Source organism: Leucopleurus acutus (assembly GCF_964270905.1).
Source record: "Leucopleurus acutus genome assembly, chromosome: 8".
In the NCBI taxonomy this organism is placed as follows: Eukaryota; Metazoa; Chordata; class Mammalia; order Artiodactyla; family Delphinidae; genus Leucopleurus; species Leucopleurus acutus.
The window spans coordinates 9,695,918-9,721,795 of NC_139151.1; the positions used below are offsets into that span (position 1 = coordinate 9,695,918).

Consider the following 25,878-nt stretch of genomic DNA (forward strand, 5'->3'; position numbering starts at 1 on the left):
GGGTAATTCGTTACAGCAGCCACAGGAAACTAATACAAAGACCAAAGTTAATGTTAATAAGCACTAAACAAAACACGGAAGACAGGAGGATGGTAAAAATCAAATTATGTAAAATGAACAGGCAGAGAAGTACGTTCCTCTTATTGTAAGATAATGGTGATCACTACATATATTGGTGACTGTGTGTGTATATATATGCATTTGTATGTGTATATATATACATATACATTTACATATGTAAGTTTAAACACATATACATGTTGTGTTTGTAACTACTCAAAACATAAAATTTGACCAAAAGTCTTGTCTTTTCTTTTTCTTTTTGGGGGGCTGTGCCATGCAGCTTGCGTGATAGTCCCCCAACCAGGGATTGAACCCAGGGCCACGGTACCGAGTCCTAACCACTGGACTGCCAGGGAACTCCCCCAAAAGTCTTTTCTGTACTAGAAGCTTAGATACAATTTTCATTCCTTTGTAGCTGTTGTTATCAACAAAGACTGGCACTGAATCGCTAACCAAGACTTAAAACCTCCCTGATGGAAATAAATTATTATATAATTACATAGAAAACCCAGCTATCAATAAGCAAAGGTAGTTCTGACCAATAAAATTAAAATGTACTATATAAACAAATTTTGAGATTTAAATAAACAAATTTTGAGACTTAAATCTTAAAATCTAATGCAAACACTGATCATACATTAAAATGTAAAACTTCAAACAAATATGTAGGATGAAATTTGACAAATATAGATATCTACTGTGATACTGTTCCCCACTCATTGTTCATATTTTCTTCAGTTCTTTTTAATTTATTCAGACAATTAGGAATTTATATGGAACTATATAAATGAAACAATGTGGTAATAACATGTAGGTCATGGGAAAAGACTACAGATGAGATCTAACATTTATAGAATTTCACCTCTTGTACTGCCATGGAGGCCTAATACCTATGTATTTAAATGTATGTTAATGCCATAAAAATCTACCCAAAGTTGAATTCTATCCAAGTACAATATAGTTTATTTGCAAAAGATAACATATTGATTTTTCAGTGTGTTAGACTTTTCTACAGCCACAAAAATACCATACACATAAAAACTCACATGAGGCCCTTAGCATAGCCTATGAACCCCAATGTAGTACATCAATATACCTTTAAGTAGGCGTTCCAAGCTAGAGGCTGGCCAGTAACCTAGACCTAATGCAAAAAGGCAGGATGGGCCAATAAAGATTCCTTACCTTACATAATGAACAAGGAAGTGTTCAGAGAAAAAGTCAGAGACAGGAGCTGGACCTAAAAGATCCTAAGCTGGAGAAAAGAGGCTAAAGGAGCCTCAGGTATGCCAAAGTTTTAGAGCTGTGATGATGAAAATACCAGTTAATAGTAGAAAAACAAGTAAAGAAGAGAGAACACATGTAGAGACAGGATGACCAACTCTCAGTTTGCCTGAAACTGTCCCAAAGGAGTTAGTGCTTGAACTCTGCCTCATTGTCTAGTTCTTGGCGACATCTAGTGGATAGAAACTGCAACAAAAACAGTAAGATTAAAAAAATCTGAGCATCTATTGTCATGGTGTTGAATGGGCAAAAGTTTACAGGCTTAAAGTAGTTTAAGTCACTGAACATTCCTCAGTAGTGCATCTTCTTTTAAGAAAAAAACAGGGTTGGGAATTCCCTGGCTGTCCAGTGGTTAGGACTCCGCGCTTGTACGGCTGGGGGCACAGGTTCGATCCCTGGTTGGGGAACTAAGATCCCACATGCCACAAGGCACAGCCAAAAAAGAAAAAGAAAAGAAAAAAACAGTATAAAAACGTTTTAGATTTGGGGAACATTTAAGGCTTTTCATAACATGATTTTTTCCTACCCGTCTAACCTCATTTTCTGTTGCTTTACCCTGTACACTATCAATTAGAAAGGTTCCATCACTTATTAGCAAATATATTGGGTTGGCCAGAAAGTTTGTTTGGGTTTTTGTAAGCTGTTACAGAAAAACCTGAACGAACTTTCTGGCCAACCCAATACTAAGCTCATTACATATTCTAGACTTCTTACTATTCCTCCTATCTCAAAGTTCTTTTGAATTTACCAATTAAATTCAGTTTACCAATTCAAAATACATAGCTCAATTCCACCTCTTCCAGGAATTCTTCCCAAACTATTTCCTTGGAATTAAAAAAATTTTGAATTTCCACTGCACAAATTTATCAACAATGCAGCAAATATCTCCATATTATTATCTAATAGATTGGGGGTCTACCAACTTTGTTTCTCTACTTGGAAATATAAACCCATGAAAGGTCCTATTTCACACATTAGTATCCCTACAATGGTTAACAAACACAGTATATTCAAATATCTGTGGACTGATGTGTCCTATTCATGTATCATACAAATGAAGTAAAGTCCTCACTACAATGGAATTTATAGCTACCAGTAGCATGAAAGCAAGGACTGTTATTCTGTCTCAGTCAATGTTCTATCCTTTGCAATTTCTGCAGTGCCTGGCTCAATAAATATTTGCTCAGTAAACTGTTCATAATCTTAAAAACAAAAATGATTATAAAAATGATCACTACATACCAAATAATGACAAGAAAAAGTCATAGTTTGGGCAGAGAGAAAAATCTTTTTAATAAGTATTTCAACATAACATGTGATTATAAAGCTTTCCCTATTTATACTAACAGCATAATCAGATTTGCTTCATACTTATGACGAAGTATGTCAGCAATCACACAACTTTTATTTTCACATAATCATAATTTTCCACGTTTTTGTTCTCCTCTCACTAACCCTAGGATTACATTTTAAAATGATAAGATGAAGGATTATTCCCACAGAAGAGTTGAAGAATATGATCAACTGGACAGAAGCCTGGGTACATTATGCAGGGTGGAGGCGGGTACTAATTAGATGGCATCAAGTGATTTGAGTGGATAAATCTACTCATGGTGGTTAATTTTTAAATATTCGTTCTATAAAGTGAGTCACTAAAAAGTTACATTAAAAAATTCTGAATATGTTAATTTAGAGTTTACTATATTATTACTTGACTTATAGATCAATTTATGGTGATAATCAGATTGAGGGACAGAAAAAAGAAACAAAAATAATCTTTTGTCCATATGCCACAAACTGAGAGTAACTTACCCATAACACAATTTCAGTATAATTGAAAAATCTACATTCTTTGACCTAAAGCTCTTTCTAATAAGTTTTGAACTCTAACACTTTGGCACCTTTCTTTAAATGATTCTTAAGTGTCTGACCAATAAATATAAATTTAAAATATATATAAAAATAAACATCATCCCACTATTCCCCACTTTACAAAGATAAAAAAAAGAGGAGGTGATAAAAAGCAAAGTTGAATGTGACACCTCCTAATCTCTACATCATAGCCTAAAAAAAAACAGACATAACATAAAATGAATATGTACTTACAGCCTGGGCTTGTTGTTGGAATAGTTCATTCTGATTCTCTCTATCTTCTATTCCATCCTCAAGCTTCCGGGAAGGAGGTAACCTAGCACTTCCAATAGCAGCATTCAAATGGTTTGGAAAAACACTCGTTCTTTTAAGAGTTAAGTTTGCTGGATCTGAAGAGTGCATGGCTATAGAGCCTTCTTTTTCTGCCTACACAAAGGAAGAAAGAGTGAGCTTCCCCCAGTCAAGTGCAATCAAATAATGTCTACCAGCAGCCCAAAAGCTTTAAAACCGGGGTTGGGGGAAAGGAGGGGAAAACTTTAGCGGGCAAAGAAACTAACATTTACCAGGCACCTACTACGTGCTAATATTTTACATTATCTAATTCTCAAAACAACACTGGGAAACAAGTATCATATCCCCATTTCACACATAAAGAAACTATAGTCGAGAGAATTTAAGTAATTAGCCCAAGGTCACAAAGCTAGTAGGCAGCAAAGCCAGAATTCAAACCCCAACCCCAAACTCTGACATTGTTTATAACTATTTGGTGAAAGCAAAAGAGGGAATCAGAACAACACAGGAAACAGAAACAACAGTGTCTCTATATACAATCTACTGCCCTCACTAGTAAATCAGATTATGCGAAGCCTGGAACCAAAAGAAAGTGATTCTGTCATTGCCTGATGGCATTTCTCATTACAAACACACTTCCCATTCAGTCTTTACTCAGGCTCACTTTTGAACTTACGGCTTCATAAGACCTCTGAAGTTGTTGCTTTTTTCTCAGCCTAATTTGCTGATTTACTCGGCATTTGACTTGTCTCTGAAAACGCTTCAGAGCTTCTTGTTTCTTTCTTAGCTGTTCCCTTAGCTCTTCTTCAATCATATATGCTGAAGTCTTTAAAGATGAAAGACAGAAAATAAACTTACATGTCCCATTCGTTTTGCCCATTAGGACTCTGTTGTAAACACAAAGCAGTCAGAATACAGCCCTGAAAAAATAATTCAGTTCTACAACCCAAAATTCCCCGTACAGTAAAGAAATCACAGGAGTTCAGAGCTGATAATCTAGACGTAGCTAGTGAGTACCAAGAACTTAAACCAAATCACAAACTAAAAATTGGAATCTGTGAGCACTCAAATCAAATCTTAATTTTTCATTGTACTGAGAACTAAAAGTATCTTCATTAATTCTTAATGAACCAATGCAAACCTACATTATGTTACATTTTCTAAAATGAGTAAAATAGTCCAGATACACCAGATTGCTCGTCACTCACCCACTATGTCTTATTATAAAATGAGAATTAGGCTTCATTTGTAACCTAGCATGCCCTTCTTGCCACCTCCGTCTAGAAAAGGCCTACTCAGTCAAGACCATGCAATACCCATCTAGTACCTCTCACTCTTATTAACGTTGAGTACAATACTTCTTAACTCCTCCGTTAGATTACGAATTCTTTGAGGGCCGGAAATGTATTTAATTCTCCTTTGTTTCCCCTATGGTATACAACACAGAGCCTTGAATACAAAGGTACTCAATATTTATATAATTGATTAATTCCAAAACATTCTAAACAATCTGGAACATTCTATCACATTTGAGTCCTTGATCATTGTTTGCCTCCTCTAAGTGCTTTGAATAACAAACTGATTATAATAACAGCAGTTACCATTATTAAAGATCTATTATGAGATAAACACTTTAACTACCTTGTATCAATGAATCCTCAAAACTACCTCCAATACTAGGTATTCTTACCTCTTATGTTAAAAATGAGGAAATGGGGCTCAGAAGGATTAATCTGTAGAAGTAGCCCAAGATCCTATAGCTGGCAAGTAGCAGAGCTAGAAGTTTCTCTGACTCCAACACTTATGCCCTGTACTGTACTGCTTTTCTCTTGACTATGTCTCTCTTCCATAAGGAATCTTCATATTAATTAAAATCATCATACCTCCTATCTATCCCTTCTCCTAATGCAGTGATTCCAAATTCTAATTCTGAGGGGTGCCCCAAATTATTTCACAGACAGTCATTAAATTCTCAAAATCAAATGAATTGAAGTTCCAATTAAAATTCCCAAGAAATCTATCCCATAAACTATTCTACAAGAGTATGTACCATAGGAGTAGAGTGTACAAGACAGATATCAATGAATAATTAAGTAAAAGAATTCCAAAGTAGATATATATGTAGTAAAGCCTGAACAAGTGACTCAAGTTAAGTCAAGACCCAGACAAATTTAAGCCATTCTGCCTTTCTTTTATTCCCATTGTCTCTGTCTGCCCTCTTTTACTTGCACCTTGAGATTATCAAACGTCTTATTGAAGTGCATGACTGGTTCCAAATTGTGGATCTCAGGAGTAAACCAAAGATAAGATTGTACCATAGAAACATATTTTAGAAACATATTTTTCTTAGCAACACTATTGTGTAAGACAACCAGAACCTGAAAACACTTGTTCCATGGGACGTTAAGAGGTTCCCAGAATCATATAAACTTGAGAAATACTGGGTTAAACAAAAATAAATAGTCGGCCCTCTGTATCCACAGGTTCCTCATCCTCAGATTCAACCAACCATGGATGAAAAGAAAATTTTCCAGAAAGTTCCAAAAAAGCAAAACTTAAATATGCCAAGCACAGGCAACTATTTACATAGCATCTACATTGTATTAGGTATTGTAAGTAATCTAGAGGTGATTTAAAATATACAGGAGGATGTACATAGGTTATATGCAAATACTATGCTATTTTATACAACTGCTTGAGCATCTGTGAATTTTGGTGTCTGCAGGTGGGGGAAGTGGGGGAAGAGGGGGGTCCTGGAACCAATCCCCTCTAGATACTGAGGGACAACTGTACTGTTTCAATTGTACAACCAATTCTTCATAGCCTTTTTGCACCCTATAGACTATCCAAGGGGCAATATAGAATGAAGTGTTTCTCAGGACAGTCAAAGAATACATTCGGATAATTTATATATGGTGGAACTAATAGTTAGATTACATAGTCCTTAGTCTCCAAATATGATCTCCCCTTCTGCCCCCAATTAATCAAGCCTCCCAGTATATATGCTCTTGTGTAGTCATCTCCCATACTGAATGTAGTCTGACTGTATACTCAACAGACTGAGGCACAAGTGTTGGCTCCATGACTTCCCAGGCAAGGTCATAAAGCAACCTCCACCTAGGGAAGCCCATACCAGCCAAGCAGAGAGGCCATGTGGAAAGAGGAAGATGTCCAGCCAGCCCTCAGCCATTCTACTCAGCCTAGCCCAAGTGCCAGATAGATGAGTAATAAAGCCATGTAGGATATTACAGCCCAGCAGATGCCAGATAAAGAAGAACCAAGAAATCCAGCCACCAGCCAGAATCCAGTCAAGTTGTCCCAGACATCATCAGCTACTGGGGTCACCCCAACTGAGGGCTCAGACACTGTGGAGCAGACAAGCCATCCCCACTGTGTCCTGCGCAAATTCCTGACACACAATATTGTTTGCTTTATGCCATTAAGTTTTAGAGTGGTTTCTTACGCAACAGTAGATAATCAGATAAATTATAAAACAATGCAACAGCTATATATGCTGATAGGAAAGCAGTACCCTTGGATGATAATTTAATTAAGGGGCAGTCTCAAACTATGGCGTTTATAGGAATTCTGATGGCTCCTTGAAACTTAAGGACAAAAATGATTAGGCATTTCCCTTTAGCACACACATGAACTTAGGGTAACCAAGCTTTAGAAGTTCTGAGCTGACAAGACCTACGTCTGTTAATAAGAGTGAATTCCCCAGGCTGTATATGCTAAAGTGATAAAGAGTTCTATTAGATGCTTGATCAAATTGCCTTTGACTGGTAATGATCAGAATTTTTTAAATGAAGGAAAGGAGACATGTTTACACATGCTCCAAGACTTTAATATTTTGAGTTGATATATGGGAATATGTGATGATTCTTTTTAACACAGAAAATCTTGGTCGTTTTTAGATATTTTTATGCTATTGATATTATAAAGATATCATAATATGGGCAATTAAAAACAGGTGTCAATAATTTAAATACCAAAATACCTTTGTACCAAATCTTACTGATTCTTCTGGGATGTTTCTTACATTTATCCCTTTTCATTTCCATTTCAATCCCCTTTTCAAGGCTTTCCCTCTACATTACTTACCACTAAAATCTTGGTGCTATACTTCATGCCTAAATTGTTACCATTACAACCCAATTTGTCCCTCAGGAGCCAATCGCTCCTTCACCTTTAAAAATGTTAAAGCAGGACTTCCCTGGTTGCTCAGTGCTTAAGAACCCGCCTGCAAATGCAGGGGACACGGGATCGAGCCCTGGTCGGGGAAGATCCCACATGCCACGGGGCAATTAAGCCCGTGCGCTACAACTACTGAGCCTGCACTCTAGAGCCCGCAAGCCACAACTACTGAGCCCGCGTGCCACAACTACTGAAGCCCGTGTGCCTAAAGCCTGTGCTCCACAACAAGAAAAGCCACCGCAATGAGAAGCCTGCTCGCCACAACTAGAGAAAGCCACACGCGGCAACGAAGACCCAACACAGCCAAAAATAATAAGTAAAATAAATAAATAAATAGTTTTAAAAAATAGAACTTAAAAAAATGTTAAAGCAATTAATCTAATCAAAACACTATTTGGTCATGAAATTAATCTGTAAATATTAAACAATGAATGAAGTCAATCCCGTCTCCAAAATTTCCTGTGGTTCCCTACCACTCCTATTTTCCACAATCCTATCAACCACCATGCCCCTACTAGGCCTTCCACTGCAATCAATCGAACCTACCCTTAAATCCTAAATATATCTTGCTTACTTCCTACTCTCTCCATTCTCCTTAATTGGAGAATCATCCTCTTTCTTTCTGATTATCCAAATTCTTCATTAAACTTTCCTGGGTCACATCAATTCAAAACCATATCTTTCTTCATTAAGTGCTATAATAGTCTTAGCACTTAATCATATACTACTCAGACTCAAAATCCTTTCTGGAAATAGCATAGTAATAAATGAATGCTTATGTATATACATCCTTACAGACATAAATAAAATGAATGAATGCATGCCATTGCACTGCTATTTAACATTTACTTGAAACATGTCTCATTTCTTCTCTGAGATGAAGGACCACTAAGAGAACCTACCTCATACTTTTCAACTCATGTTCAGCACCTTATCTATACATTCTGAAGATCTTCACACATTCTCTGCATTCCATAAATATCTACATGCTCCATCAGGAAAAGTAGATATGTAAACAACTTACTATAAATATAATGTGGTATTTATAATAATAAATGAACCACAATAATATATGAACAAATAGCTAAGGAGCACAGTTTGGTGAAAGACAATCAAAAATCTTCTTACCAAAAAGGAAAAAAAAAATCTTACAAAATTGTCCTCCTGCGTTAATAGCTACGTAAGAGAGTTGTCTGACAGGTACGTATGTCAATTTGCAAAAGTTTCCCTTCATCTGAAATGCTCTTCCCTTTCACCTGTACTTACAGCACTTCCATTCTTTAAGGATTAACACAAACTATATTACCTCATTTACTCATTCAACAACTATATCCTGAAGACTTGCCATATGCCAGTACAGGAATGAACAAAACATCAAGATCCCTGTCCTCATGGAATTTACAGTTAAACTTTCTCGGAATCCCAATCAGAATTAATCTCTTTCTCCTTTATTCTCCCACTACATCGGAACCTTACTGAATCTCCATTACAAAATTTACCATAAACTTTAAGCAATCAATGTTACATTAACTGTGGTCATCATCCCTACTACATTGTAGAGTGTTTGGAAGACAGTGCCTAAGTCTTGTGCATAGAACGCAATCAAGGGTTTGCAAAGCAAACTGAAATATATATAGGTAATAAATATTTGATTATGCCGACTAAAGCTGCAGCAAGTTTCGGCAGATACATATTTGTTCTATAATCCTAATGCAAGAACATATCTATTTATGACAGAATAGAAACGGCATCCCCAGACTGTTCATCTTATCTGAGCACAAGGGATTTGAGAAGGCTAATAAAAAGAAAGATGGAGGAAGAACCCCACCATACTTGCATCAAACTGACACTCACAGATGCCGGGACTGCTGAACTATCTGGCGGGGCAGGCTCCACCCATGCCCCAACGGGTACTATAGCCTGGTTCCTCTCAGCCAGCACTGCCAACACGTCCTTGCTCTTCAGGGGGTTTAAAGCCAGGGGCAACTTTGTGGTACTTCGAAGCTCCTTGATGGGGGCCATACTTCCTGGCATCTATGACTCCTGGTTAGGAGAGAGGAAAAGCTTAAAATCTTCAAACGACCGCCTTAAAAGCTCAACCCCCTAACACACGTATGCCACAGGCTTCTGAAAAGGAGAGAAGCCTTGGAGGAGGCAGTAGCCTGACAAGGATACTGGAGAAGAAGGAAGGAAAAAGGAAAAAAGGGAAAAGAAGGGGTAAGAAATAAAGGAAGGAAATGTTTAAAGATCGCTCTCGGAAAGGAACAGGGACAAGAAGGGGGAGAAACAAGAATCTGAATGAGACAACGAAGATTGTGCCAGTGGCGGCAAAGCGATGCAGGAAAGGGAGGAAAGAGCGTAGCAGCCGGAGGGCAAGGGGGCTGGGAGGGTGCGGGGTGGGAACCTGGGTCTGAGGCAAAGAGTCCGAATAATCGGTGTCCGGTTAAGGGGGGAAGCGCTGAACGCCGGGGAGTCCCGGACCAAAGAAAAGCCTGTTTCTCAAGCCTCAGGGTCCCACTCCTGCTGAGACTGCACCGGCCTAGTATCGATCGCGGTTCGCCACGGATTCAAGCTACCACTGACACCAAAGGAACCGCCTTCGGTAAACCGCCGCTTTGGAGGGGGCTGCCCCGCCCCGCCGGCCCCTCGGCGGCCTAGTATCCGCCTCTTCCGGGCTTGTGTCACCTCCCGGAGACAGGAAAGGCGTGAGGGGCGGGGTTTCGCGCTCCAGAGGTTCGTCACTTCCGCTTTGTCTCGCTGTGTGGGCGGGACCTATAAACGCGCGTGGAACTGGTGGGGCACGGGTGAGTCCGCGTGGGCGCTGGGTAACAGGCGGGCGGAAGTGTCTCACACTGGCCATGCCTCGAGTGTCCCGGCGCTGGGACCATCCCACATCCTTCAGGAAAAGAAGTATGTTGGGCCGAAGAGCTGATTGGGCAGGGCAGGGGACCAATTGAGGGAAGCACGGGAAAAGGATGGGAGAAGGCGGGCCTGGCAGGGCTTTCTTGAGGAACGAACTAAGCCAACAGTAAATCATACTGATGTTTGTACACCTCGCTACGTTAACGGAGCTCTTTCATACCTGTTCTTATATATAAACATCGCAGCCTCGTGAGTGGTCTCCCTGTCTGCTTCCAAGCTTTGCTATAATTCTCGGACACTTCGCTATTATCCATGTGGAATACCCATTCGTTCGTGTAATATATAATTGAGAGATTTTTATATACCACCACTGTTCTAGGCACTGGAAATATATAGCAGTGAACAAAATAGACATATATCCCTTGTTCATGGAATTGACAATGAGAAGTAACCAAATAGACTCATCAATAAGTAAACGAATGTGTCTGGTGCTGATAAGCATTGTAGAGTAAAAGCTGAGGAAGAGGATTAAAAGTGTGTTGGGGGCTTCCCTGGTGGCGCAGTGGTTGGGAGTCCGCCTGCCGATGCGGGGGACACGGGTTCGTGCCCTGGTCCGGGAGGATCCCACGTGCCTCGGAGCGGCCGGGCCCGTGAGCCGTGGCCGCTGAGCCTGCGTGTCGGGAGTCTGTGCGCCGCAACGGGAGGGGCCGCGGTGGTGAGAGGCCCGCGTACCAAAAAAAAAAAAAAAAGTCTGTTGGGGGGTAGGGGAGATGCAATTTTAGATAGGATGACCAGAGAACACTTTACTGAGGTACTTTTGAGCAAAGACTCCAATGCAAAATTCCATGAGGTAATGGAACAAGCTACTTTAATTTTCACCGGAGAGTTTTCCAAAAGAGTGTTCCAGGCAAAAGGAACAGCAAGTACAATCACTCCAGGGTGGGTGCCTGCCTGGCTGAGAAACTGACCCTGGGGTTTTCCAACATTAAAGAGGCTGGAAAGAAAAGGGAAATGCAAAGAGATTGGGAAGTATCAGCCAGTAAGCTAAGGAAGAAAACCAGGAGGGTGTGATACCTTGAAAGCCAAGTGAAGAATGTGTTTTGTTTAAGAGAACCAACCGCCTATGTTAAACTCTGCTGTTAGGTCAAATAGGATGAGGACTGAGAATTTACCATTGGATCTAACAATATGGAGGTCATAGACGACTTTTATAAGAGTGCTATTTTTAGAGTAGTTTGAGAGCAGAATCCTGATGGGGTAGACTTAAAAGAGAGGGTGAGGAAGAACTGGAGACAGTCATTTTAGACAATTCTTTCAATGAGTTTTATTGTAAAGGGACACAGAGAAATGCGTAGCTGAAAGGAGAGATAGGATCATAGGAGGATTCTTTAATATTGCAGCACATATGTTTTGTTGATGGGAATTGTCCAGTAAACAAAAGAAAACTGACAACGCAGGAGAGAGAGAGGAGAATTTTTGTATCTATGTCCTTAAGTGGGCAAGAGGGAACAGGATCTAGTGAACAATTGGAAGGATTGGCCTTAGATAGCAGGAGAGAGAGAGTTCATTATAACACTAGCAGTGAAAATAGAATATATACTGGTAATTGGGTAATATGGCAGTGGGAAGTTCTTTTCTGATTCCTCTGTTTTCTCTGTAAAACAGAATTGTCGCCAGCCTACAAGATGGCCTCTGATGATCCCCACCTCCTGGTATTCACACCCTGTGTAGTCCCCTTTCACACTGTACCAGAGTTGGTCTGTGTGACAGATAGAATATGGCAGAAGGGGTGGTATGTCACTTCAGAGATGAGGTTATAGAAGACACTGTGTCCTCGCTCTCTTTCTCTATCGTGTGCGCGCTCTCTCTCTCTCTCTCTCCCTCCCTCCCTCCAGCGTGCACTCTCATTCTTTCCATCTCTTACTCTTGCTCTCACTCTCATTCTCACTCAGATCACTTCCTCTGGGGGAAGCCATTTATGTCATGGGAAGTCATGTGAAAAGGCCCACATGGCAAAGAACTCAAGGCTCCTGCTAACAGCCAGGTGAATGATCTTGGAAGTGGATCCTCCAGCCCCAGTCAGGTCTTCAGAGACTATATAGTCTTGGCCAACAACTTGACTGCAATCTCATAAGAGACCCTGAGACAGACGACCCAGCCACAAACTGTATGAGTTAATATTTGTTGTTTTCAGATGCTAGATTCTGAGGTAATTTGTTACACACAGAGAGATAACTAATACAAATAGAAAGCAAGTTCATCAATTAATAAAATAGAGGAAGAGATGTTGGAGGTTTGAAGAAGGTATAAAATAGTCGTCCAGGAGAGTAGAAGTATGAACTAGAAACATGTACAATTGCCAGACAGCCTTAAGGACCCATGTGAGGTTCATGATTATGAATTTAAAGTGAGACTAGTCAGCATGGTTGAGTGTTTTCCTTCAGTTTCATGGTTACAGGCATAGCCATAGGTAGAAATTTTACTTTTAACCAGGGTTGAGGTTTTACCAAACTATTACTCTCAGACAAGAAAGGGGCAAGAGAGTTAATGTTGAGCTCAAGGGAGTGATTAAATGACTGACCATGGAATTTAAGATAGGTAATATGGGAAAGGATAACAAGTGGGTAAGAGACCTTGTAAAGTTTGTAGGATCAAGAGATTGTAGGCTCCAGTGGGGATCTAAGGTTTGTTAGAGCAGGATACTAGAAGGAATGCACTGAAAAAATAAGAGGTGGTGATCCAAGAGTGGGATGCTTGAAACTGCAGATATTGGTACTGTCAAAGTTTATGGTATGACCAAGGGAGGGAGTAGGAGAACAAGATTACTGGAGAAGAGGTCATAGAAATGAGGGCAAGAGCACTAGATGGATTATTCCTGAGGTTGTTGAAATCACCAAGATACATGACCAGAAGAGTGTTGGCGAGAGCCAGGAGCAACAATCTTCAAGGAATTTCAGGAAAAGACCTGGAGGGTGGTAGATGAGTGTAGCCTGGAAAGTAGCGAGTGACGTAGTCTAACATCAGATTCAAAGCAAAAGGTGAAGCTGGGAAAAAAAGGAGCTCCCTTTTTATAAATAATAAAATAAAAAATAAATGGTTTGTAAATAGCACTGAGTAATCAAGTAACAAGAAGGAAACCCATCCCACATCCACCCAGAAGGGTGAGGAGAAGAACATACCACTGGAGAGGGCCAGAGGGAGATTGATTTGTACACCTCCATACATACACACACACACACACACACACTCAGAAGAAGTGTTATTAGGTAGCTCCTTGCTGTCTCTAACCCTCTACCTCAGGTCTGTGCCTCCCACTAGCTGCTGTGCCAGTGGCTTCATATGAATCTATACTCTCGTATGTCTAGAGAGATCACATCTTGGGCCCTGCACCCATTTTCTGACGTTTTCTCAAGGCTTATCTTCTGTATGGCCAGAGTTTGTTTCTCAGCAAGGGAACTGTTTGCTTAGAACTGTCTATCTTCTTCAGAAACTCGAATGGGTATTGCTGGCAGCAGTCTTGCGGCCCTACTCCAGAGCACTCTTCATCGGGCTAATAATCTCTGATGTGTGTGGCTGGGGGATCCCTGGCCATCTCTGCACAAAGCCCTGAGTCACTGGGTCTCTGGCAGTGGTCCACCCCACACAGAACTCAGAAATGTGCTGCTTGGTCGTCACTGTCCTATTTGTGGCTGGCTGACACCCCCCACCTGTAACAAATTAGAAAACTTGGTAACCTGTTCGTCCTAAGGGCCCATCCTAAGGAGAACCTCTCTGGAAGTGGGAAAGCTGCCTATTCCCACTCTCATGGGATCTGGACATCGGGATCCTCAGGCAGCTGAGTCGTACCCTCTTCCACTCTCTTTCCCAAATGTAAGCAGGATTCCCCAGGGCTAACAGCCAATGTTCTGGGATATTTCCTGAAAGTTCTCTTTGTTCCTCCTCCTCCTTACCCACCTCACAGAATAACCCTTCTAACTGGAATAATTGATGAGGGTTCTTCTGCTTGCCTGTGCACAATAAGTTTCTGCAGCAGCATTTCATTGTATGTGGCACTAATAGCAGATCGTTCCGGTTGTCTCAGTGGCACCTGCTGTACTGATCTTTGCAAAAAATTCTCTAATTTGTCATGGATGCAGAAGTCTTTCCCCTTTCTGTTGGTGGGTGATAAAAAAAAAATTAACAAGAATTTCATTGTCCTCCTCATTACCAAATACTCATCTTGGATGGACACAGAGATGCGCTTCCCAGATCCCCCTTCAAGGAGGGACTTGTTGGCCCAGCTTCTGAGAATGTTGTAGTCCCTTGAGCTGTCGACTCCTTCAGGGACAGCCTCAGCTTCAGAGAGCAGCCTCACCCTCTGAGGAGCAGCCGCATCCTGAGACCGGTGGGTCTGGGGATGTAAAGGCCTGGCGGTTTCTGCCTAACTTGGAACAAGGCCAATGAGCCATCATTTCAGCTTCAGAGCTCCCGGTGGGCTTGGCTGAGGTGGTCCAACCTACATCACAGCTCAGCCTCTTCCTGTGCCTCTTCCTGCTTCCTCCTCCTCCCTTCCACAGGTGCCAATCTCCAGCGCACTCCCTGATAAACATCCTGAACTTGAGTCTTAGAGTCTGCTTCCTGGAGAACCCACCTACAACCCCCCTCTGACTGTTGTTAGGCCTCAGGGACCAAGGCACTAACAGCTCTGAGGCCACGTACTTCCCAGTGTAAAAACACATAGACAATCCTTATCATTATTCTTTTTCCATCAAACCACAGTTTAAAGTCCTTGCTATTCCCTGTTGACACTTTTGAGCCTCTGGATTAAGCTAAGTCTCAAGGTTACCCCACCTCTAGACTTTCAAAATATGTGAGCCAAGAAAGTTGTTTATCGTGAATGCCAATTTGCATTAGGTTTTACATTGTTTGTAACAGAGAGAGCCCTGAGATGAGCAAAGTAGAGGGAGGCAATTGGTAAATGTAGGAGGATGAAGCAGAAAAGCAGAAGATTCTGAGCTACCCACAAAAACTGGTTCCAGGAGCTGCTTCAGCGTTTGAGCTCTCCAATTCGCGATCCTTGTGATGTGCCTCTCCTCTGGTGGTACCTTCCCCTGGGGTATCTGTTCTTTGAAGCCAAAGAAGCTTCACGAAGATAAGAGACTTTGCCTTAACACAAGTTAGTTAGGACCAAAATGATTTTATCTATCAATAAATTGTTACCAATATTATTCACCATATTTTTACTGTTTTAGAAAATGTACTTCTAAAATATCAAAATTGCAATCATTAAAGATAATTTAAAAAGTAAGTTGCAGGATCTAAAAGCAATTTCAAAAGAGGAATTTCAAAAATGTTTTATAGAATAAGTAGCAGGCACTCAAGATAACTATTTGGAGAAAACCAAGTCATTCATTTTGTGTGTTCTTCTATGATTGTTATAATTATCCACTATTAATAGTCTCATTTTCTATATCCCAAATCTCTAGAGACAGCATATTATAGTGCAGAGAACAGAGACTTTGGAAACAAACCTGGATTTATATTCTGACTCTGCAATTTACTGTTTATGGTCAAGTCACATAATCTGCATCTTTGTTTCTTCATCTACAATATGGGTGGAACAATTGACCTTTCAGGACTTTTTTGTGAAAGTGAAGGTAATATATGTGAAATGTGTAATATAGAACAGGTTTTCAATAAATGCTTGCAAATTTTTTTTTTTTTAAGAAGCAACACAGAAGTCATCTCTTCCACCCCTAGCAGACTGATTTGTCTGCACGTGGTTGGGCACATGGCCCCGCCTGGGATAGTATTCTATCCTCCTGGCTATTGTGACTGATACAGAGCTGTGTCTGTGACCTATTCCGCACCAGCCACAGTCCTCCACCAAGTTTTTTTAACTAGCTTCGTCAAAATTCTCCTCCTCCCTGGATAACAAGCCGCACAGTCCAATGTGTTAACCACTAGCTACATGTAGCTGTTTAATTTCAAATTAATTAAAATTAGATAAAATTTATAATTCAGTTCCTCAGTCCTACTAGCCACATTTGGAGTTCTCAGTAGCCACGTGTGGCTAACAGCTACTGTGCTTACCAGCACAGATGCAGAAGTTATATTGGGCAGCACTGATACCTTAGACTGACTGGCAACGACGGCCCCCCTCAAAAAGCGTAAGAAGGTTTATGAGAATGAAGCTGACACCAAGACATAAGCAAGAGAGATGAGAGATAACTGCCATGGCTTTTAAGTATCTCATTCCCAATTATTCTGGTTCCCTCCGAAATTTTGTTACATGGTGCAAGAAATTCCTCCTTTTGGGCTTCAAACAGTTGAAGTTGAACTTCTGTCACTTACAACCAAAAAAATCTTGACGAATCACATTCTTTAGCTTGACAGGCAGCAAACCAGATGCAGAATCCTGGAGGGCTAACTCTGGTAAGGATCTGTAAACGAGACAGACCTGGACCCTAAAAGTACTACAACAAGGGGTGAACATTTTGGTCTGTCTTCAAGGCCACCTTCCTACTATCTTAGTTGGGGCCTTCTTTTAAGAAACCTTGTCTCAGGACTTCCCTGGTGGTGCAGGGGTTAAGAATCTGCCTGCCAATGCAGGGGACACAGATTTGATCCCTGGTCCAGGAAGATCCCACATGCTGGAGCAGCTAAACCCGTGCGCCACAACTACTGAGCCCACGTGCTGCAACTACTGAAGCCTGCGCAACTAGAGCCCGTGCTCTGCAGCAAGAGAAGCCACTGCAATGAGAAGTCCCTGCACCAAAATGAAGAGTAGCCCCTGCTCACCACAACTAAAGAAAGCCCAAGTGCAACAACGAAGACCCAACGCAGCCCAAAAATACATAAAATTTAAAAAAAAAAAAAAAAACCTTGTCTCTCCCTATGTTGAATCCCATGTATCATAAATTCATCTTCTTAGTGTCCCCAGACTCACCACTGGGGACCCAATCATTCTCTCGTTGACTAAGTTTTTAGTTTGTTTTTTTTTAAGTCCCTGTTGCTCGCCTTTATCCTTCCTCGTCTCATATCTTGTCTCAGAGCCTTGCTTTTTTCCACCCACTTTTTACTTCTGGGCCTGAGTGGAGGCAACCTCTTTCAGGAGTGTAATATGTGAACACTAGTCCAAGAAGCACAAGCTGAATCTGCACTATGCTGACATATAAACTGTGTGACTTCGAGCAGGTTACTTAACCTCTCTGAGCTTCATGTCCCTCGGGAAAAAATTCTTACCACATAAAGTTGTTAGAAGATTAAATAAGACCATATTCTAAAAGACAATTTGTTGATGGCAGGGAGCCCCGTGGAGAACCCCAGAAATGAAGGGTTTAAACGAGAAAGGAGAATTTATTAAAAGGATACAGGAATGTCTCCAGGATACAGGTGAGCCTGAGGAATGAACTAGAACTAGGGTAGGTGTTTCAAACATTTTACATATTTATTTATTTTTAGAAGGCCCTGCTAAACCTATAGGTTTTTTTTGATTTTTATTTATTTGGTTTTTTAGACAGCAGGTTCTTGTTACTTGTCTATTTTATGCATATTGGTGTGTATGTGTTGGTCCCAATCTCCCAATTCAATGCCCCTCCCCACCACTTTCCCCCCTTGGCGTCCATGCGTTTGTTCTCTACGTCTGTGTCTCTACTTCTGCCTTGCAAGCCTTGCATCTGTGTCTCTATTTCTGCCTTGCAAGCCTCTATTTCATCTGTGCCATTTTTCTAGATTCCACATATATGCGTTGACATACAACGTTTGTTTCTCTGAGTTGCTTCACTCTATGGCAGTCTCTGGGTCCATCCGGGTCTCTACAGGTGGCCCAATTTTGTTCCTTTTTGCAGCTGAGTGGTGTTCCATTGTATGTGTGTGCCACACCTTCTTTATCCGCTGTCTGTCTATGGGCATTTAGGTTGCTTAAGCATTTTACATATTTAATCCTCACAGCAACTCATTCAATCCTCAAGTCAACCCTCTGAGGTAGGTAATACTATAATAATCATCCCCATTTTACAGATACGGAAACTGAGAGATTGAGTAGTTTAACTCAACACCTAGTAACGTGGTAGCCAGATTTCAAATTCAGGGAGTTTGGCTTCAGAGTCTGTGTTAACCCCTACGTCATATTGTCTCAAATGGTGATAAGTACGATGAAAAAAGAAGCTGGGACTGGTAGATAGCAAGACAGAAAGGACCTGGATCCTTGATAACATTGCTGAGCCACTTACTTTTACAAGTTACAGAGATGCCCTTATTTAGGACTCTGGTTATATAAGATAATAAATCCCTTTATTGGGGGACTTCCCTGGTGGTCCAGTGGTTAAGACTCCGTGCTCCCAATGCAGGGCGCCTGGCTTCAACCCCTGGTCAGGGAACTAGATCCTGCGTGCCGCAACTGAAGATCCTGCACGCCACAACTAAGACCCGGCACAGCCAAATAAGTAAAATATTATAAATAAATAAATACAATTTATAAGGGGCAATGCAAATATATTATCAACAGTATTATAGATGCATCTCTCGCAACTAGAGTTAAGCACCTAGGCAAGGATTGTGTTTTCTGTTACTTTTGAATGTGACACCCTTCCCCACATCCCACTCCTCTTACTAAAGTCTGGAACACAGTGCTCTTCACACAGTAGGCAGTTATTAGATGCTGGCCAGCTGATTTCCATTTCTTTCTCCTCCTCTTTGGGAGGAGGGCAGGAGAGGGAGGATGGGACCAAACCCGTTCCTGACAAGGTTGGTGGGAGGACACCATCTGAGGATCTAGGAGAAAAGAAAAAATGAAGCCATTCATGAGTTGGGGGTAATTTGTGGCTTCCCCATGATTTTTCAGCCTGTTTCTCTTTGAGCACTGAAGCTTTACATGAACAGAAATCCAGAGATGTTCTCTAGAATGTCCTCGCCACATCTCAAATAGGTCAACGAAAGCTGGATCTCTCCACGCTTTAATACCAATTCACGTCTCCTCTTTGTTCCTCTGGAGAGCTGCTGAATAGGGCACGTTCATCGACCGTGGACACAAGCCTGAGTTCCTCTCAGTTTCTGAGGGGGTGGGAATTCTATTCAGAAATCAAATATTGACTCTCAGCATAAAACACTTTGATGTTTTCAAGTTTTCCACTTTGGAACTGGGAGCACCTCCTCCCTGGCTTATGGAAATCTGGACCCCATGCTGTTGCAGGATCACATTGTTTCTGCTAGTAAACCCCACGCCTTTTTGAGACACCGTGTCTGTAGAACGCTTTTCTTCCAGGCGTCCCCTCACATTCACTGAACTCACAGGCAGCAAAACCAACGTTCAGGATGAAGGCCCCAGGGAGGGCACAGGGAGCCTTTTGACCCCCATCTCTGTTCATATATGATGTTTCTCAGAAGCGAGCCAGAGGTGGGGAACTTTAAAAAGAAAAAGGAAAGAAGAAATGTCCTTGGGGAGGGCCATTCCTCACTCTCCAGGCCCACAGAAAGCTTGTTTTGTTCCAGAGAGAGCTGGCCAATCCGTCCCTGGTTCGCTGGTTGCTGGAGCAGCAGGGCCCTGCCTTGTCTCAACTCAAAGCCTCACACAAATTCCTCGTTCCCAGGCAACGCGCTGCAGCTCCACAAATCTCCGTCCTCCCTCTCCCTCCTTTCTGGCAAATTGAACTGATGGTAGGGACAGCTCTGGCACCGATCACATATAGGTTTATGGAACAAAGAATCGAAAATAACTTCAGCAACAGGAGAGGGCACCAGGAGTGGGCAGAGAGGTCCACCTTACATCCTGGGGCTTAGTCAGAGGGTGGGTGCTGGGGGTAAAGGGTTAGACCAGGATTTGGACTTCCAACTGGTGACCCAGAGAGGTGGTCGGGAGCCTCAGCTTTGTTAGCAACTATCCTGGGTTTCTAATCCAGGTTCTGCCACTTAGTAACTATATGACCTCAGCAAATTGCTAACTTCTTGAAGTTTTAGTCTCTCTTGTTTGTAAAATGAGGTGATAATATCTACTGAAAAGGAGGTACTGGGAGAATTAAATGAACAAATAGATACAAAGTGCCTGACAGTAGGAGTAGCTTACACACACACACACACACACACACACACACACACACACACAAACACACACACACACACACTTTGAGAGCAGTTAGAGAAGGGGAGAAGGTTTGGACAGGATACCTTCCTGCAAGGTCAGGGGAATTAACTTCTTACCCCGGAGAAGCAGCCTTCAACCCATATCTGATGGCAGTCGGTGGATAAATATCCCAGCTCCCTTGCCCCTTGGGTTGGGATAATTCTGAGGCTTATTCTTCATTATTTCCCACAGGATTAAGCTCTAGCTGTCCACGGTAGTAAATTGCTTGATGTGCAACCTTCATTGGCTTCCTTCCCTTCCATCTCTCATTCCCCCAATATCCTACCTGGTTTTGCTGGGATCACCTTTCAAATAAACTATTTAGCTTCTTGCCTTGGAGTCTGCCTCTGGGGCAACCCGGACTAAGATACCAGTATTTCTCCAAATTTCTGAAGGCCTAAGTTCTCAGCACTATCTCTGACTCCAAACTCCTGCTTCACCTGAATTAGTCCCTTTAGAGATCATTTCACTGTTCTATATGTGCTGTACTCCTGCCCACCTTGTTGATGCAGACCTGGAACTCCGTCCTTTGTCTCAGTGTGTAAACACACACACACACACACACACACACACACACACAGAGACACACACACCCGTATTAGTTTTCTATGCTGCATAACTAATTGCCACAAATTTAGCAGCTTAAAACAACATACATTTATTTTTTTTACAGTTTCTGTGGGTCGGGTACAGCTTAGCTGGATTTTCTGCTCAAGGTGTCATCAGACTTCAGTTAAGGTGTCAGCTGGTTTGCATTCCTTTCTGAAGCTCAAGGTCCTCTTCCAAGCTCATGTAGTCATTGGAAGAATTCAGTTCCTTGTGCCTGTAGTACTGAGGTTCCTATTTTCTTGCCAGCTTTTAGCTGAGGGTAGCTCTCGGCTCCTAGAGCCACCAGCATTTCCTTGCCACGAGGCTGTTTCACAACAGGGCAGTTGACTTCTTCAGAGTCAGCAGGACCATCTCTCTCTCTCTGTCTCTCTCTCTCTCTCTCTGGTCTGCTAAGTCTTATATAACATAATCTAATCAAGGGAGTGGCTACCCTATCACCTTTGCCATATTCTATCAGCTAGAAGCACACACACACATACTGCAATTTGTGTACAGTAAACTTTTCTTAGAGTTTTGAAGAAGACAGAGGAGAAAGGGTTTTATAGTGTAACAATGCAAATTGTTCTTCAATTGTTTTCAGCTCCCTGCCCCTTGTTGTTTCCTCACCCCGACCCCTCACGTCTCTCCTCTCTGCTCTTTCTCCATCCCCAATTCCTGTTTATTTCTATTGCACAGGGGTTTCTCTTTTTGTGTCTTGACGCCTTTTGCTTCAGACCTTACCTTCCACTCCATGTGGCGTATCTAGATATTTTTCTTGCTAAAGACAATTTACTCTAAAGAGGAATTCGGATGCCATTTGTTAGATTATTTTTCATTCTGCTACCAAAGATTAATTACAATTTAGTGGAGGAGACAGATTTGACTCAATTGATAACAGGAAGTGAATGAAGGGAAGGAGGGGGAGAATGCCAAATATAAAAATCCCCACTGATGTTATGGTATTAGCAAGGACCAAACCTCTCCAGTAGTATCGGTGCCAGAGCATTCTTCATGCAGCCTGGAGACAAGAGAAGCGGCCAAGTGGGCAGGGACATTCTTAAATCTAATGGTAGGGTTATTAAAACCTACTTATCTATACGTCATTCGTGTGTGTGTGTGTGTGTGTGTGTGTGTGTGTGTGTGTGTGTGTGTGTGTGTGTTGGGGGAGGTTTCCATTCTGAGCTGCAGGGCCACTGCCTGGGTGCTCAGCATAGCGTCCTGAGTACAGCAGGCCAGGGCTGCCATGCATGTGGGGGAGGGGAGGGTCGGAATCCCGGAGCCCCAGAGCGGGTGCCAAATGAGGGTGGCCTGAAGCACCTGTGTGCAGCCGGAGGGCCAAGAGGACCGGCCGAGCTGCTCAGGAGAGGACAATGCCCGCGGAAATGCATCTGCTGAATTGCTCAGAGGAGGAAAGGGCACAGGCCGTGGATGCCGTCAGTCAAGCAGTGTGTCTACACATTGTTTAATAGCCGTGTTATGCAGAGCTCAGAGCTCCTCCCTGGGAGGAGACACATAAGAATGAGGAATTACAGCCCCTGCCCTGGAGAGTCTCCCAGGCTAATAAGGAGATGGCCACAGTAACCATGTTTTCTGATCCCCAGGGGGACAACCCTCTTCAGAGCTAAAGAAAAGTAATATATATATAATCAGGATATCCATACCAAAAGAAAAGAACGAAAGACAAAAAAACAAAAACCCCAGTCTGAATCGTCAACAATTAGCTGGAACAGACACACCCACAAGGAAAAACCCAAGGAATGCATGGAAGGATAAAACAAGGTCAGCTCAGACAGGTGAGATCACCGGTACGTGTTGTGTGTGAGACTAAGTTGGCTGGACTGTTACCTTATGTTTCTGTCACCCATTGCCTATTGGATCGGTGGCCCGCCTCAAGGTGAATCCCAGTTACTTCTGGGAATTCCAGAAGGGGTGCCGCATGTGTGCTCACACATCGCTCTGTCATCTGCAGTTGCTGTTTGGTGCCCTCCCTGCTGTCATTCCTCTCGTCCAGTCCCCCTCACAGTCGCCCTCCACTCCACCAGCTGCTAGAGAGGTACCCTACCCACCACAAGTTTTCGCCCATTCAATAGTCAGCAACTGTCTGCTGAGCACCTACTACGTGCCCTGCCCTGTGTTACACAGTAGGGCTACAGAGGCCAATAAGACACAGTACTTCAATCCAAGAACTCTCTGTTCTTGAGAAGAGAAAAGCACAGAAGCAGATGATAGACGCTTCTGTAGGGCTACTCATCTTAAAACACCTGAAGCAGGATTGCAGAATTGCTCCTCGTACACTCAGTTGTGCAAAGGCACAGTGGTGCCTTTGCGCCTTTGCAGCTGCCGGGGTCTCCCATGTGAGCCTCCCACCCACACCCACCCCCCGCCCAGGGCAGCAGAGGAAAACCAAAAGTCAGTCCATCCTGGTAAACTCAGTCTAACCCAACCACCTGAACATTCTCTTGAGGTAGCTCAGTCTCTGATTGGATCAGTCTTTCCAGTTTCTTCCCCAAACCCAGCTCTTCTCTGAGAAGGGTTAGGGTGAGCATAGGTGGTGTGGCGTAGGGGTCCTTGTGGCAAGGCGGGAGATGGTGTCCGGGGACCTGTGTGGCCTTCTCAGGACTCCCACTGGTCTCTGCACAAGTCTAGGTTGCTCTCTGGTCTGAGGGGCGGTGTGTCACCTGCACAGTGCGGCCCCTTTGCTCCCTGTTCTGCCCTCTATTGGTGCTTTACCCTCCAGTACCTCTGGGTCCCCTCAAGGGAACATGTGTCCACTTTGGGGCACTTTCGTATTCTGCGTGGGTGTAAGGAGCCTAAGGTTCCTCCCTGGAGGGGATGTGGAGAACTTAGATCCTGCCCAGGTCTCCCTCTATCACAGCTCTCTTTCCACAGTCCTTCAGGATGAAAAAGGCAGAGTTCAGGCTTTTATTTCCTGAACATCATATCCTTTTACCTCAGGCAATAAGCCTCTGGACCTAACCATCACAGGCAAAAGAGGCCATTTGTCTACAACTATAGAAGAACGCTATGATCTGGTCCACAGCCTGCTCTGTGATACATCAAAGGAGCAGATAAAAGAAATTAAAAGATCCTTCTGTACCTTACAAACACTGGCTTTCAAGCCTTTCGTCTTGCTACTGACTCTAAAATACTATTTTCAATGTCAGAAGCTGAATATTGCCTTTCTCTTTTTCATTTTATTCATGCTGAAACACCATTAACTCTACCAGAGGCAGACAAGTGCCTTGAGCTGGGTAGGAAAAAGTCACAACCATAAAGATGCAAAAGGAAAAAATTCTGACTTGTGTATTTCAGAATATTTTTGGAGTTCCTCTGTGAAGTTCAAGAGCAATGCTTCCCACCTCTCCTCCCCATCCTTTGGCTCAGATGGACCATGCACTCAATCTTCAGTTCTAGAAACCTGGCTTACACAAGCTGTCTCCAGTATGTAAAAAGAATACTTTGAGAGACAGCTACTGAATTTACAAAACTAAGGTCAGCGTTAGAGACAATCAAGAGGGGAAGTTGTAAACTTTGGTCTCACCAAGATATAAAGATCCCTAAAGTAATGGAAAAGAAGAAGAGGCAGTTTTTTCTTAAAGTTTAAAATATCACCTCTGGGGCTTCCCTGGTGGCGCAGTGGTTGAGAGTCCGCCTGCTGATGCAAGGGACACGGGTTCATGCCCCGGTCCGGGAGGATCCCACATGCTGCGGAGCGGCTGGGCCCGTGAGCCATGGCCGCTGAGCCTGCGCGTCCGGAGCCTGTTGCTCCGCAACGGGAGAGGCCACAACAGTGAGAGGCCCGCATATCGCAAAAAAAAAAAAAAAAAAAAAAATATATATATATATATATATATATATCTCACCTCTCCAACAAAGAATTTTCTAGGCACCCTACCGTACTAAATCTTCATCAATCCTCTCAACAATTTCTACAAGGAAGCTACTGTTTCTCCCCCTTTTACAGATGTGAAATTGGAGAATTAACAACGTTGCACACCCATCCCCAGATCACACAGTTAGCAAGCATACATTCCACTGACGCCCCTCAGGAGAGGATGTGGACGTGGTAATGAAGGGTCAGGGTAGAGCTGGGGTGTCTCTCTTCATCACGCCTCAAGACTTGAGGAAACGGCTGGGCTGTAGCTGGGGACAGAACCCAAGGCTCTTGGGCTATTACCTTCGTCTTTGTTCTGACATGTTCTAGGAAATGGGCTGGAGGCTGGGGAATGAGCAGAGTAGCTTCTGGAGAAAGGTCCCCAGCATCTACGTGATTCTATGATAGAGAGAGAAGCCAAAGCAGCACCAGGACAGGTATGAAAATAACAGAATTCAAGCCATATTCCAATCTTCTTTCTTTGGGGTGGAACAGGAGTTTTCCATTTCTTCAGCAGTTTCTGGAATCTCTCATCCCCCAGCTTTTGAAAAGCTCCTCTCCCTCCATTTTCAGAGCTTATTGAGGCGTGTCCCTGGCGCACACCCTCCTTCGCAGGAACAGGGAGTGTGAGGTGGAGACAGGATAGGTTGGGACACACAAGGTCCAGTTTAGTATGTGTCCCAGCCCAGTCCATTCATTGAGCCCAAATCCTCATCTCCCCCTGGCAGTGGGGCTCAGCACAGGCCGGCAA

At 42.7% G+C, this 25,878-nt stretch overlaps 1 protein-coding gene across 1 annotated transcript in view; it reads right to left on the minus strand.

Annotated features, from left to right (window-relative positions):
- Positions 1-10,220, minus strand: part of CCDC15 (coiled-coil domain containing 15) — a 61,495-nt gene extending 51,275 nt beyond the window's left edge. The window contains exons 1-4 of the mRNA XM_082845453.1: positions 10,109-10,220; positions 9,559-9,747; positions 4,184-4,333; positions 3,451-3,642 (exon numbers count right to left, since the gene is read on the minus strand). Of these exons, the coding sequence (XP_082701579.1) occupies positions 3,451-3,642; positions 4,184-4,333; positions 9,559-9,738 (522 nt within the window). The 5' untranslated portion in view covers positions 9,739-9,747; positions 10,109-10,220. The remainder of the gene's footprint in view (positions 1-3,450; positions 3,643-4,183; positions 4,334-9,558; positions 9,748-10,108) is intronic.
- Positions 10,221-25,878: the final 15,658 nt, after the last annotated feature.